Below are 14,394 nucleotides of genomic sequence, written 5' to 3'. Positions count from 1 at the left end.
AGTAAAGGGAATGGTGTGGCATGCAGTCTAGGCCTCTTCAGTCTCACCTCATAATCAACCACAGCAGGGTTTTCCTTCACCGACTCTAACCACTCAGAGAAGACATTCGCCTCTGGACCAGAGCTGCCCTTCTCCCAAGCCAAGGCTGCTGCCTGCTGACTCCTCCCGCCCTGGACCAGGGATATAGATTTCTCTGATCCCTGTAAAAAGGAACCTGCAAGATGATTCGAGAAAATGATCCATTTGATTTTATCGAAAATTCGTACTTCAAAGACAAGTCAGTTTTCTCAGGAGGGCAATGTAGAGAGCACAGTCAGGTCCTGCCAAGAAGGAAGCTCAGAGGGAAACGTGAGGGAACATTTCCTATCTCTACAGGGGGATTAATAATACAAATTACAGTAAGGACGCCAATGCTGCCATTTAGTCAGCACAGGGTACATACCAGGCTGTTCACACACATTACCCTACATAATTGTCATGACGATGCTAAGTAGATATTACTGTCACTGCAGATACTGAAGCTGAAAACAATTTGTTTCGAAACACATAGTTAGCCACAGGCTGCAGTGGACTGCACACGCTCCGTATTGTCCAACTTCTCTGCTCTTGACGATTTGAAGCCAACTTCCCAGCTTTGGATTTATACTCCCCCAAGTATGGAGACTGTGGACTAACACAAACCACGTACCTTCTGACTGCTATGGTAGAAACTTAGCAATTACAGTCGCCCCCACCCCCCACCCAAAGGTGATAGAATGTTTTTAAACTTAAAACTAAATATGGGTGAGGAATAAATAAAGAGAAATAGAATGGAATGACAACCAGAGATATGGCTGGGAGTCAGCAGCGTCACTCTGGTCTCTAGAGATTTTCAACCTATGGGTCGTGACCCTTTGGGTGTCGAATGACCCTTTCACAGGGGTCACCTAAGATCACCGAAAAACACAGGTAGTCACATTGCAATTCACAAAGTAGCAAAATTGCAGTTATGAAGTGGTGACAAAAAATTATTTTATACCTGGGAGTCACCACAACATGAAGAACTATATTAGAGGGTCACAACATGAGGAAGGCTGATAGCCATTGTTCTAGACTTCCAGTAAAAGTTAGCCATGCCATTATAGTCAAAAATATTCTCAGGTGAGATGGTATATAGAATAGGAGAAATACTCTCATATGAAGTAAGAAGTCTCAACCCTTTCAAAGAGAGGTTATAAGAAAAATTCTTTTAGATGCCTTTGTATTTATTTTTGTTGATCAACAGAGTGGGGGGGGGGTTATGTTGATGTGTTGATTAACATGACAGTGACTGTCATGTCGCTAATATTTGAATTGATACCACATAATCCACAAACAGATTGATCCCAATAAAAGTTATATATACTAGGATTGGGGTCTTAAGGAGTGAAATCATTAATAGAATTCTACTAACTTGTTCTTAACGGAATTCAATTTCAATATACTCAGGGCCCTCTGCTTGCAAGGCAAGCATTCTACCATGAAGTTATATCTCTAGTAGTCTCTTATCACGTTATGCATGGTCAACTACAAAGCCCAATGACTACAAACTCAGTGTTTAATATAGGGCAGATATTGTTCTTCGCGCTTCATGAGGATTCTCATGATATACACTTAAAGTAAATACTACTATTATTTTCATTTCATGTGTGCATATGAGAAACCATAGAAAAGGAAAGATTAAGCTCTTGATGTTGGTCACATAGTGAATCAACACTGGAGACAAAGTTTGAATTTAGGCAGGGAGCGGCCCTGCAAGGGCACTACTTAGTCAGTGTGTTCAGTGTATGTCACAACTAGGAAAACACTCCATTCAAATGTTTCTTTTCAAATAATTAATTAGCCAATTAGTTAATTCACTTTACATCCTGACCACAATTTTGACTTTTCTGATTTATTCTTTTTCCTCTCCCTACAGCCCTGACCCTGTTTTCCTGGAGAAGGTACTGCCCAATTTTGTCTGTGAATATTGACTGGGTAATGTCTTTTTCTTTGTTTATTTGTGGTTCACACCATGTCAGTTTACTGGAAAAGTCAGTCTCTTTTAATTTAATAATTTTAAGAACTCCGAAAAAATTTCTTTAATTCTGCCACAGTTTTCAAGTTTAAAGATGAAATGTGATGACTCCTATCCTACCTATTAACAGCTTCCTGATTGTTAAGTAGGAAAGTGAAAATTTTTACTAGGATCAAATTCAAAGATTTTAGCAGGGCATGCAAGAACTGTTTAATTTCTACCAGAGCTCTTTTCAAAAGTCAACTTTATTTTACAAATTTATGCCTAAGTCAAATTGACATTCTTATTATTAGTTTGTGTGTGTTCCTTCTTTGTCTCCCTCTGCTTTCATTTCCTGATCTAAACTGCCAGTCATAATTATACCTGCCTCCCAGACTCCATGGGGATTAAACACAAGAAAAGATCAGCTCACACATAACAAAATAGTGCCTGGGATATAGTAAGAACTTGATGAGTGTTGATTCTTCCCTCTTCCCTCTCTTCCTTCCTCCTTTTCCTTTCTTTTCCTCCCTCATTCTCTCTTTCTTTCTTGCCTGTCATGTGTATTTGTAATTCCCTAAGTACAGAGAACTTAGAGACAGTGACAATGTCCTAGATTCTCTTAAAGGTTAGTAAAAAATAAGAAGTAAACACAGAGCAGTGTGCTGGATGCTGCGATGGCATGGGTGCAATGTGCAGTGTGAACCCGTGGGAGAGCACCTGGCCTAATTATAACAGTGGGTATAGTAGTTGGGAAAAACCTCCTAGACTGTCTCCTAGAAATTATAATCTCAAGATTGGGTGACCTCAAAGTAAAGACTCATATTGTTAGCATAGTAAACATTTAAGCAATTCAATACTCCTCATTCCCTTTCCTCGGTGGTTATATATATGAGATGATTGTATTCTCAGGGCCTCATTGGGCACACTGTCTCTACCCTTAAGTTCTATACTCACTAGGTTAAACATTTGATATTAATTATTTTGCTTGTATTTCTAACCTCCATATTCCCCAGTCTTCTCCTGATTCAAGCTGCATCATGGGCTTTACATATGAATATCCCTGGTTTAGGGAAGACAGGAAGCATTGTGTTTTGAATGCTCAAATACACTTTTATAAATCTGGTAGGAATCATAGATTGGAAGGCAATAATTTTCACTGTGTAGGATCAGTATCTGAGGGAAAAAAGTCATTGTCTAGCTCTTAATATTTAAATGAAAATTCAAAAGCCAAGCCTCCTATGACTCAGAACTGGAAGTTAAAATATTAATTACAGAATACAGAAATATACAATGACTTGTGCCATTTTCCTTTCCAAAGGACAAAATGCTTTGAGCTGTAGGATGGATGGAGATCTGGATTTGATATATTCCACAATGGAGAATGAGGGTTCTTTTACTCTGAGTTGAGTTTTGGAGGGCTTAGTGGTACTAGAGAAATATGATAGAAATAAATCTGTCTCTCATTTTTTTCTAGTTGTGTGTGAATGGATATTTTCATCTAATGTTGCCTGCAAGTTAGTGCTGATTTCTTTTAAATGCCATTTATAGTTATCTGCTATGTGCATCACATAGTTTGGACTTTGCAGAACCTAGAAGAAAATGAGGAAATCGTCAATAGCTTCAAGTTGCGTAGACACAGACTGTCTCTACAGAGACCCTGGGCTCAATAATCACAGGCCTAGGAATGATCATCAACACTAGACAGGTCCTCTGCACGTCAACAAGGACCATAGCAAGTACACGAGCGGAAATGCAATGTCAACAAGCGAACAAAGATCTAATTCATTCTCTGATGCCAGAGGGCCCCAATGCTTCCTCAACAAGTGTGCATGTGCTCATGTGCACGGACAACTACATACCAAAACTAGCCCTGGGAATCACCAAAGGGCAACAGTCAGGGTCCTATATTTGACTAAAAAGTAAAAATTAAAAGCCAGAGTGACAGATTTACATTCCACTGCTAAGTTTTTATTTTTCTACTATTTAGAAGTAATGGGAATTTGGAAGATATGTTGGGTTCTGTTTAGGACAGAAATCCTATCCATGAGTGTGTGGATTTTTCCATTTCTTCTTGAATGGAAAAATGGTTGACTGTTTTATACACATACATAATAAATTTTACTAGTTCAACCTCCCATTTCTCTCTTTTATACCCTCTCTGGACCACTGGTTAATGTGCTGCTCTCCTATTTTCATGGCTTCTTTTTTTGTGTGTGGCACACTAAAGTAATATCTGAGCATGTGTGGGGAGTAGAGCCAATGGAGGAAAGTAATTCCCAGCTGTAACCACAGGCCAATCTCATGGGGGTATTTTCTCAACTCAGGCTCCCAATTCCAAAATGACTCTAGCTTGTGTCAAGTTGACATAAAACTACCCAGCTCACTATTGACTTTCAAAAAAAATTACATTGTGAAATGACCAGTCTGTTTTACATACTATTTTCTATGTTTCATTTTTTGGAGGGTAGAATATAGTATAAATGCAGTTGCCAAGTTTATTATTTTTATTTTAATTATGCTTAACACAAATACACACACACACACACACACACACACACACACACACACACACCCCTGATATGTTCTAATACTATATTTAGGATTTTCTACTAATTATTGCAGCAAAACATTTGTGTTTGCTTCTCATCTGTATTCCTTGTGAGAATGCAAATTCCAAGTTCTGGAGTTTCTATGATTTAGCTTTTGTGTGTTGAGAGCAGAATGAGTAGCATTCAGTGAGGCTGGTAAGTGAAGAGAAGAATTTTAATATGAAGTAGAAGTTAGTGATAGTTTCAAGGCATAGGCGAGAACACGAGTGGTCTAGATGACTGGAAACATTTGGCTCTGGAGAGAAAGAGGTAAGGTCTTAGGCTCCCGTCCAGGTGGGACCAGGGCACACTTGCTTTTGGTTTTCAAATGCTGTCAGGCCTGTTTTGTTCTCTTTTCTCCATCAAGACCCTTGTGGCCTCTTAAGGGCACAGTTTTGTGCAGTCAGTTCAGTTTGATTTATTTCAGAGCTGTGACTGTTGGAATGGGTGGCACAGGCTTCATTCCTCATAACGGCCTCTTGGGAGAATGCTCTGAAAAATTGCTCTAAGTGTCCTTACACCTTTCTGGAAAAGAAAAGCTAGCTGTTGGCTTTCTCCACAGTTCTACAGAGAGTAGATACCCTTTATCCCAAACCTCAATTAAGGTGAATATATAAAGAATTGAGGCTTTTCCTATATTCTTTTCCTTCCTAACTTTTTCCTCAGACAAGATTGCACACTGTCCAAGGTCATTGAAATCTCTGTTTTCTTGGACAACTCTTATTAGAAGTTAGTATTCTCTATAACTCTCAGACTCTTATGAGCCAAGAAAACTAATTTGTAAGAACCTTTAAAAATCTGATAGCAATAAAGCCTGCCTAAATCCTAGAACAAACACTTTATAGTTTATATCTAAAAAATCCCCCTCTAAAAAGTTATCCTTCTATCCACAGAGAAACTTGACTATCATCCCTCATCAAAGAAGCTTCCTTTTGCAACAGATAGAGGCAATTACATAGCTCCACAGCTGACCAAAAGGAGATTAAGTGGCCATGGCATGCCCAGCCTCAACTGGTACATTGAATGTAATCCTACACTAGGGCTGAGGGAAGATTGGTGAAAAGAGATCAAAGGTTGTAAAAGCCAGAGAACCAGTATGCCTGCTGCTGGATACTACCTCCTAGACACACCAGGGAACCCATAAAATCTCAGCATGGTTGAGGAAACAAGACCTTATAGTGATAATACCAGTCAGCATGCTGGGGGGTGGGAGCATTTCACAAGGCTCAATCTCTAGATGAAGAACTATAGGCAATTGGTACTGAGAAAGGAGAATCAATATTCTTTAGATTTGAGTATCCACCTAAGTTGGATAATCCCAAGTTATTAGCACTAAACACATGCCTATATGAACAACACTATATGGACTTAGTAGGTTTTATATACAAATGCATATATACATGTATTAATATATATGTTTGTGTACATGTAAACACATATATATATATATACAAGTATATAATAATTATAGAGGAAGAGAGGTCATAAATTTGAGAGAGGGTGGAGGATGGACATGGGAGGAGTTGGGAGGAATACAGAGGGTAGAAATATTGTAAATAAAGCACTTATATATGAAATTCCATAGCCACCCTAAATTAAATAAAAACATAACAAAATTTTATAGAATAACAATATATGAACAAGTGATTTAACTTGTTGCACTATGTCATGAATATAATTTAGATATTACGACATGGAATTAGATCAAACAAACCCAGACATGTTTCCCCTTATCAGAGGGGCAATCAAGATCAAATGATTGCTGATAAATCAATAATGACTTCAAGAAAATTATTCAGGGATAAGAGTAGAAATTGCAAGAATCAAAATGTTTACTATGCATAAAAGTAACACTAGTCTCTAGTCCTCCAACTTAGAAAGTTAAAACAGTAGGATAAGGAATTGGAAGACAGCTTGAGGCTCACAGGGAGACCTTTGCTAAAGGCTGAAAACAAGAATGGAGTCTTTCCTGGCAGGCTTTTAATAACAAGCTAAAGCCAAGAAGTTCTGGAAAAATGGTTTCCACACACGGTTACCTAACGATAACTAAGTGCCTTCTAATCTTGTTTTCTATTTGCACTCTGTTTATGATATAGGTTTCAGACATAGAGGTGTTTAATAACATTCACATTGAGTTATAAGTGTATGCGTGTGCTCCTATGTGTAAAATTAGGCCAGAGAATTACAGGTAAGAAGCTATGGTAACTCAACCAGTTGCATAGCTTCAGGATGCTATCCATGGTACATTACGAATCTTATAAATACAAAATAATGGGAGGTAGCAAGGGACAAGACCACAGGGGCTCTTTCATATGTTGCATTATAAAGATGCTTCTGTAAGATGGATTATTATAAAAGGAGTCAGCACACACTTGTTTGTAACATCACATTGTCAATGACTGGTACGTTCTGAGTTAAGCTCCCCATTCTTCCTTTCAGCCCAGATACCACACCTGGATCCATGCTTAATCAGGCAAACACTAACTAAATTCAGTGTTCCTAGAAGGGTCTGAGTCCAGTCATTCGGAAAACGGGGGACTAGTGCAAAGAATGTCAACAGAAGACATCCACCACAAGTGACGGAGATGTGGATGACCATGTGACCCAAGGATGGGACTGAATGCTGGCATGATTGACAACTCTCGTTGCTGTATCCATTACCCTCATCCTTATAAACTTTGCTGGTTAGGCGTAATGCAGTTTCCAACATGCCCGTCTTTTTGCCTCTCAGACCTGAGGTCTGAGTAAAGTAGAACTTAAAGATTCAATTCCTGTCTCTGCGCATGCGCCTTTGTGGTGACAGATGGCATGAATTCTAGCATCCTGGTTACAAATCTGTTTTTAATACACACACACACACACACACACACACACACACACACACACACACACACACACACACTTGCGTTTTAAGTTTCTTAGTAGGGTTGTCGAGTTTACAGTCATGCTTACTTTTCAATGCCCGATAAAGAGTTCTACTTATGAGAAAAATCAATATATTCTTTGTTGAATCGAACAGCCTAAGAATAAGAAAAAGAACACCTTATCCATGTCTACTTTTAAAAGTAGTGCTTATTTTTTACTTTCCCTCACAGCACGTGGTGTTTTGTGGCCAACAAAAAAATACAAATGAAGACACAGCAGTCATGTGAAATATGGTTAAATGACGGGCAGGCTCAGGACACCCTGGATAGAGTGCCCACAGAACACGGTTACCTTTGTACTTTTCAGACAGCCTATTTGTGGTACACCGGTCTTCCTTGTATGTTTTCGTAAAAAATAAGAAACGTTTCTTTGTTTCATACCGGACACAGTTTCGAGTTTCTTCTTCTGTTAAACCTGGAAAATAAACACAAGCAAACTCCCGTGAGAATGCATCGTTGAGAATTCAAGGAAGCGAACCCGGCAGCTCCGGCTGCTCTCGGGGCTGGATATGATCACCAGCTTTTGTCCTGCTCAGCTCTGATAGACTGTTTTGCTCGAGATTCAGCCCCACGTGGCTCCTGAGGAAATTGCAAGTGAAAGAGATTCTGTGAGTCTTCACTTTTGATGCATCTGTGAGACTACTGTAGCCCATCCCGTGGGGATCTTGTCTCCTCCAGCCTGCCCTTGTTGTTGCACTACACAATGGACCGTTCAGGTTATCCTTACTGCTGTGCACTGCTTCTGCCCTGGACATCAAGTCTGCTTCTCACTGTGACGCACATTTTGGACCCATAGCTGCTTTTGGGAGACAGAGCCACTTGGCTTGTCTTGGCCACTTGTCTATCACTTTCCTATTTATTTGGGCTTTCTCCCCATCACTTGGTTACTCATTCCACTCCCACTCCCCAAACCTTTTTATTATAATAGAAATTCTACATTCTTGACCAATGAACTCTTCAGACTCTTTGTTGGCTGTTTGGTCCCCTTAGCTGAATTCAAAGCTCTATTTGTTGGCTCAAGGGAGGCAGCACTATCTAATTCCTGTCTATTCAGGTTGGGAGGTAGAATTAACATCTTCCAGGATTGCCAGTACTGATTTCATTGGGCCCTCTTCTATCTTATAGGTCATGTGAAAACTCTGATGCTCTGTGGCTAAAACCATTCCATTAGAAGACCTTCACCAACCCTTCACCAATTTCTCATCATCCATTGTTAAAGCTTTTGACACCTGAACACCTGAATCGCTTCCATCACAATGACTGTAAGCATGCTCACTGACCTCTGAGTCTGTGAGGCTGGGACAACACAGACAGACAGGACCAGTGTACTTAGAGTTAGAGTCTGTACTACTTATCTCGGATAATGTGAAGGAAGCTGATGTTTCCTGCTTTCTTCACAGCATTCCAAGACAGCTGGCTATGCATGGGAGAGAGGCCGAGATGCCCACTCTTAACCCCTTTAAAGCAAAGACTTTATCAAATAATGGCACTTATGGTTACAAGTTGGAATGCTCAGGGACAAGTATTAGGAGAGTTTAGGCAGATATCAGATCAGATCTGATACTGAAATGAAGACACGAAAGCACAGGTTTCTCAGGGGAGATGTGGGCAAATGTGAACTACGTCAATCTTCTTCAATTTTCTTTTACTTTTTATGTTTTAAGTTTGACCCATTTGAAGGTACACGTTATTAGGAGTAAAATATTAGTTTTGAGGTCTCTGTATTTACATATTCAACTCTAACAAATAAAGAGTGGATGGTTATTTCATTCAGTCTTGAATAAGTATGGACATCTGATAACATTTTTATAAGTCAAAATTTGAAGCAATTGTTCTGCTTTATTGAAACTACAGTGTACAATTGCTTTCCTTATTCTTACATTTCTTATAAAGTTTATAAGCTAGAAATAAATTTTACATGACTAATTGAATATAACATAACAATTTACCTCCGGGCCAAGTTAATTTTATATATTTGAGGGCCATGTATGAATCCTTCAAGAAGTGAAGAATGACTCTGGCCTATGGAGTTGACAATACTGTGATTAAAGAATCAAGGTCTCACTGGTGACTTTCCATGTATGCCTCCCATTTGTCCCCATACATATACCCTGTGTTGTCTCTGCACAGATTAACTGGGGATCTCCTAGACACCTGCCTGTCTTTATGCTATAGTAGAGGGATGGATCATTTCTGTAGCATTTCAGCCTGTTCAGAATGAGTGAATTGGCAGAACTAGTCAAAATACCATGCTCGGTTTTTTTTGACTGAGATTTTTTTCACTAATACACAGTAAAGGCTTACAAATAAAAGAAAAACCATTGCTGAGAAATGGTGAGGTGATTGGGTTTTCCTCAAATTCAGAGCAGACGATGACTTCCTTACAACAGGTTTAAAATTTGCCTTCTTATGTCGCCACTGTTTGCACTTCATACTGTAACTCTGAAATTCTTTCAATGTGTACTACTTTCCAGCAAGGTGTTAGCATACCAATGGGGCACTGACCAACAGAGGAATGAGACTGTGAAGTGTGCAAGCAAACATGGTTTGATTTAATTGCATTCTTCTTGAGACAGAGAGAAACCACTATGGAACATCCAAGCTATTTTAAAGAATGATGATAAGAGGTATAATTGCTATTAAACAAAGCCTAACAGTACACAGTCTAACTTACAGTCTGCTAGCATCTAATCTCATTTCTAGACATGGAAAAAAGGAAAAGAACATGAGAAAAAGAGGTTTATTTAGGGAGGCTCTGAAAGCAGGAGGGGCTGCCCTTTGGAGATTTCCATTTGTTTAAGATTTATTCTGTCCCAGTGTGCTTCACTTTCATCATAATTAAGATTGCACCTCAGTACCAGTGAAGCTCAAAATGTTTCTGAATGAAAAATGTTGAAATTATAAATATTGAACACAACCTTATTGAATGTATGGGATATATCCACATGCATATGTGTGCTGCAAATACTATATACAGTGAATAGGTATAATATCTTTGTATATATCTGGTGTAGATGATGTCTATGTATATATGTATATGAATATGAACATATTAATTTTATATTTAATTTTCATTTCCTATCACATCTTAACCTTTCTTTGTTTCACTCTGTATTTGTTAATCTCTACCTCTGTTTACAGAAGAAGAGATTGAAGAACAATGTTTTAGGAGGAAAGCATAGCCTGTATCTTCTCCATTTTGGTTACAGATCTTCAACTCCTGAAATATTGAGTAATTGGTTGAAGACTCACACAGTTTTTTGATCTAGTCTCTAAGCTAAGAGGCTTTGCTCTGAATGCATAATAAGAACAGTCATTAAATGGGAACCCATTGCCTATGGCACAGCAGCAGTGTCCAGAACAATGTCATCTGCAGGTCAGATGAAATCAAGACAAGGGCTAGGGGTGTCTTCTAGCCATTTGTGCACAGTGATAATGTTGGCGCCATTTTAAGTGGTGGGATATACCCAATACATCATGCAAGCCTTGCTTCAATAGAAAGAAAGACTAAAATATAACACAGTGGACAGGTACTGTAGATAGCACGGCATGATGTGTTATCCATACCATATCTTTACACCAGATCAATCTTTAAAATTCTTTTACTGAAAACCCATAGTGGCATTTGTTTCATCCCCTTTATTAGGAAGCAGATCAAGAGGGAACTTGTGGTTCAGGAGGACTCGTGACAGGGCATATTACATATCACTATTTTCTATAACGAGACAGAGGAATACTAATCCAAGTGCTGGTTGATACTGTCTCTTAAATGGATGGCTACATCATTTTTTACAGAAATTTAGTGATGCACAATGTTTGTCTTTTTTGGGTGAATTTATGCCTTGTCTGGTTACCATTATTTCCCAGGTTTTGTCTCAAGGGGCCCATGAGAGACAAGGGTACTGTTTCATTTCACACATGTGTCTGAAAGCAAAGCAATCCAAGATCTTATAATAGCATGTCTTAGTCTTATAATCTTATAATAACAGTGGTAATCAGTATTTGAAATTTTAGATAAAACTCAGGAAAATAAGATGCTTAGTGTATATTGCAATTTTGTACATAAGCTCAAATATTTGCTCTGTTCCTTAGGACATAACGATGAAAACTTTCTTAAAATAAAATACTTTGCACTTGTTTGCAAGTATCAGCAGTTATGAATATTTGGCCTGTACTACCTTAGTCTCTTGTCAAATCTCTAATTATTCCTTTGTCTTACACCATTTCTCTCTACTTAAAATCATTAGAAGAGAATAATTGATATTGAATTTTCTGTAAATCATTATAAGCTATTTTCTATAAGATATTGTATGTAAATTATATAAAATTTAAGGAACTCTGTCCTTGTTTAGGTACTGGCCAGCATCTCTCTTAGACATGGTCATCTGCTTAGTGACCATGACTGATATTGGGCCACAGAGGTCAAACACACTTTCTTCTTTTTGGTTCTTAGTTACTATTTTTATTTTATTTAAGTGTGCTTGCTTTTGATTTTTCTTCATCTCAGTTTTGGTTAACAACAACAACAACAACAACAACAACAACAACAACAACTGGTCTAAATGAAGTCAGAGTAGAGCCATTAGAATGATGAAGTGTAGAGCAGGAGAATGAGGGAGGAGGAGGAAAGATGCAGGGCAAGTTAATCAAAGACTACACACCTGAGTTCTGTAGCTCCTGGCGGCTGAATTGGTAGAGAAGGTCATACTTGCCCCCAAGGGAGCCTGAGGTGAAATAGTGGGTCCCAAAGTCATCAAATATCCGGCTGTACAAAGCAAAGTTGTATTCTAAAGGCAGGTGGATGAGGGCTTTTAGGAAGACGTCTGAAAGCTGCAGGTCTGTCGTTTTCATTGTGAAGTTTAAGACTTTTATCACTTTATGGATCCTAACAAAGCTCGAATCCTACATAAAAAAGGCAAAGAGCATAAGAAAAAAAATAATGAAATGGAGACAAGATAATGGAAACTTGAGGAGCGATTCTTTAAATGTCACCAACTTCTCATTAGCCCCACTCCTACCACAGGATGAAAATAATTCAACTCTATTCCATGTTCTCACACACACACTACATTCTTCATGCTGCACTCTGGTATCTTTCCCCTTCGATGTTCAAAGTACTAAACAGATGGGATTATCTCAACCATGTACAATATGTGTCTCTGGCATGCATTCTCTAGCAAGGAAGAGACCAGTGATGAGAAACACTGGTCTTTCTGCCTGTCAATGCATTGCCGTACCACCAGTGAGTTTTTCTTTGCAATGCCTTAAGGCAAGTAAACAAAAGAATCCGTAAAGATTCAGCTGAACTGTTAAGGTGATATCCACTAACCGCAAAGACGCATTAAATTTGGTAAACTTTAGTTGTCTGCCACCAGATTAAGGCAATGTGCACCAGGTGACATTTCATACTCTTGAAGCCAAAGAGCACCACATTCTCCTTCACTAAGAAATGAAATTAAACAAATTCTTTATATTTTTTCACACATATGCAGAAGTGTGAAGTTTTTTTCTTTAATTCTTGGCTTTTCTTTGCAAACACATGTACTCATTTTTTTCACTTCTTATTATGTAGGTTAATTCGAGGTCAGACAGTTGATACTGTGTTGTGATCTCATTCCTTTGCATTCTCCCACATAACTAGTGGCATTTATGAGCATATTCAGGTATGCTGTGTTTATAAATTACGTGTTTTAATCTATTCTCCTGGTTCTAAAGAATGTGTTATACAAGCAACGGTTACAGAATAACTACCATGTTTTAGCAAAAGGGTTTTTATTGTAACTGTTAATTATAAAACAGCCATTTTCCTGAATGCTATAATTACAAAATCAAAAAGCTGCTAATGCAAAAACCAAAAACATTGCAAAGTTAAACAGGAGCTATCATTTATTCTCTTCTCCCACTCCACTCTCTTGCCTTCCTATGTTCTTGACTTCAATTTAAATTTATTCATTTGTGTCAGGTGCACTTGTTAGAGAAGTGAACAAGGCAGAGAAAGTTTGTTCCTTTGTGGAGTTATGTTTCTTTGGATGCCTATGAATTCTATTTCTGAACTTTAACACTTGAATTTTGTCAGACAGCCCTCAAACTTGAAGCATCTCTGTGCTTTTTATTAAGAAACACGCATCTTTAATGTCATACTTTGGAGGTTCAATATTTATAGTTTTCCTTACAGACTAAATCATTGGAAACATACAACACACAATGTTGATAGCTCAACGTACCAGAAGCACAGACATGATACATTACTACTGTACAATGGTTGGAACTGGCAATTTCAGACCAAGAAGTTACATTACACAAGTGTATTGAACAATATTAGCACATTTCATCAATTTGTGAGATCTTGCTGTGCTTGAATTGTTTTATGGTATTTTATGGATTCAGCTTTGTAACATAAGGGAGGTAACCACCAAGCTTCACATGATTATTATTTTGCTCTGAAGAGATTCTCTGCCCAATGAATGTTTATTCAGGTCTGAGACTGACGAAAGAAAACAACACATATTAGACTAAGCCTGCATCAATTCACAAGTCTTTGTTATGTTTTAGTATTTGCAGACTAAGAAAGGTTGCAGTAGCATTTCCTCCATAGATGGACCAGAATGAAGGATCCTCTATTCAGATGGCCTCAGGATGAAGGATCCTCTATTCAGATGGCCTCAGGATGAAGGATCCTCTATTCAGATGGCCTCAGGATGAAGGATCCTCTATTCAGATGGCCTCAGGATGAAGGATCCTCTATTCAGATGGCCTCAGGATGAAGGATCCTCTATTCAGATGGCCTCAGGATGAAGGATCCTCTATTCAGATGGCCTCAGGATGAAGGATCCTCTATTCAGATGGCCTCAGGATGAAGGTTCCT

The 14,394-nt window shown here is 38.5% G+C and overlaps 1 protein-coding gene across 2 annotated transcripts in view; it reads right to left on the bottom strand.

The window, feature by feature from the left end:
- The window catches only part of C6 (complement C6), a 75,262-nt gene that overhangs the window by 24,400 nt on the left and 36,468 nt on the right, over positions 1-14,394 (bottom strand). For both annotated transcript variants that reach the window (XM_008760747.4, NM_176074.4), the window contains exons 8-10: positions 12,191-12,431; positions 7,822-7,944; positions 48-214 (exon numbers count right to left, since the gene is read on the bottom strand). In XM_008760747.4, the coding sequence (XP_008758969.2) occupies positions 48-214; positions 7,822-7,944; positions 12,191-12,431 (531 nt within the window). The remainder of the gene's footprint in view (positions 1-47; positions 215-7,821; positions 7,945-12,190; positions 12,432-14,394) is intronic.

Source organism: Rattus norvegicus, chromosome 2 (genome assembly GCF_036323735.1).
Source record: "Rattus norvegicus strain BN/NHsdMcwi chromosome 2, GRCr8, whole genome shotgun sequence".
Lineage (NCBI taxonomy): Eukaryota > Metazoa > Chordata > Mammalia > Rodentia > Muridae > Rattus > Rattus norvegicus.
This window is presented reverse-complemented; position numbering and strand designations above follow the sequence as displayed.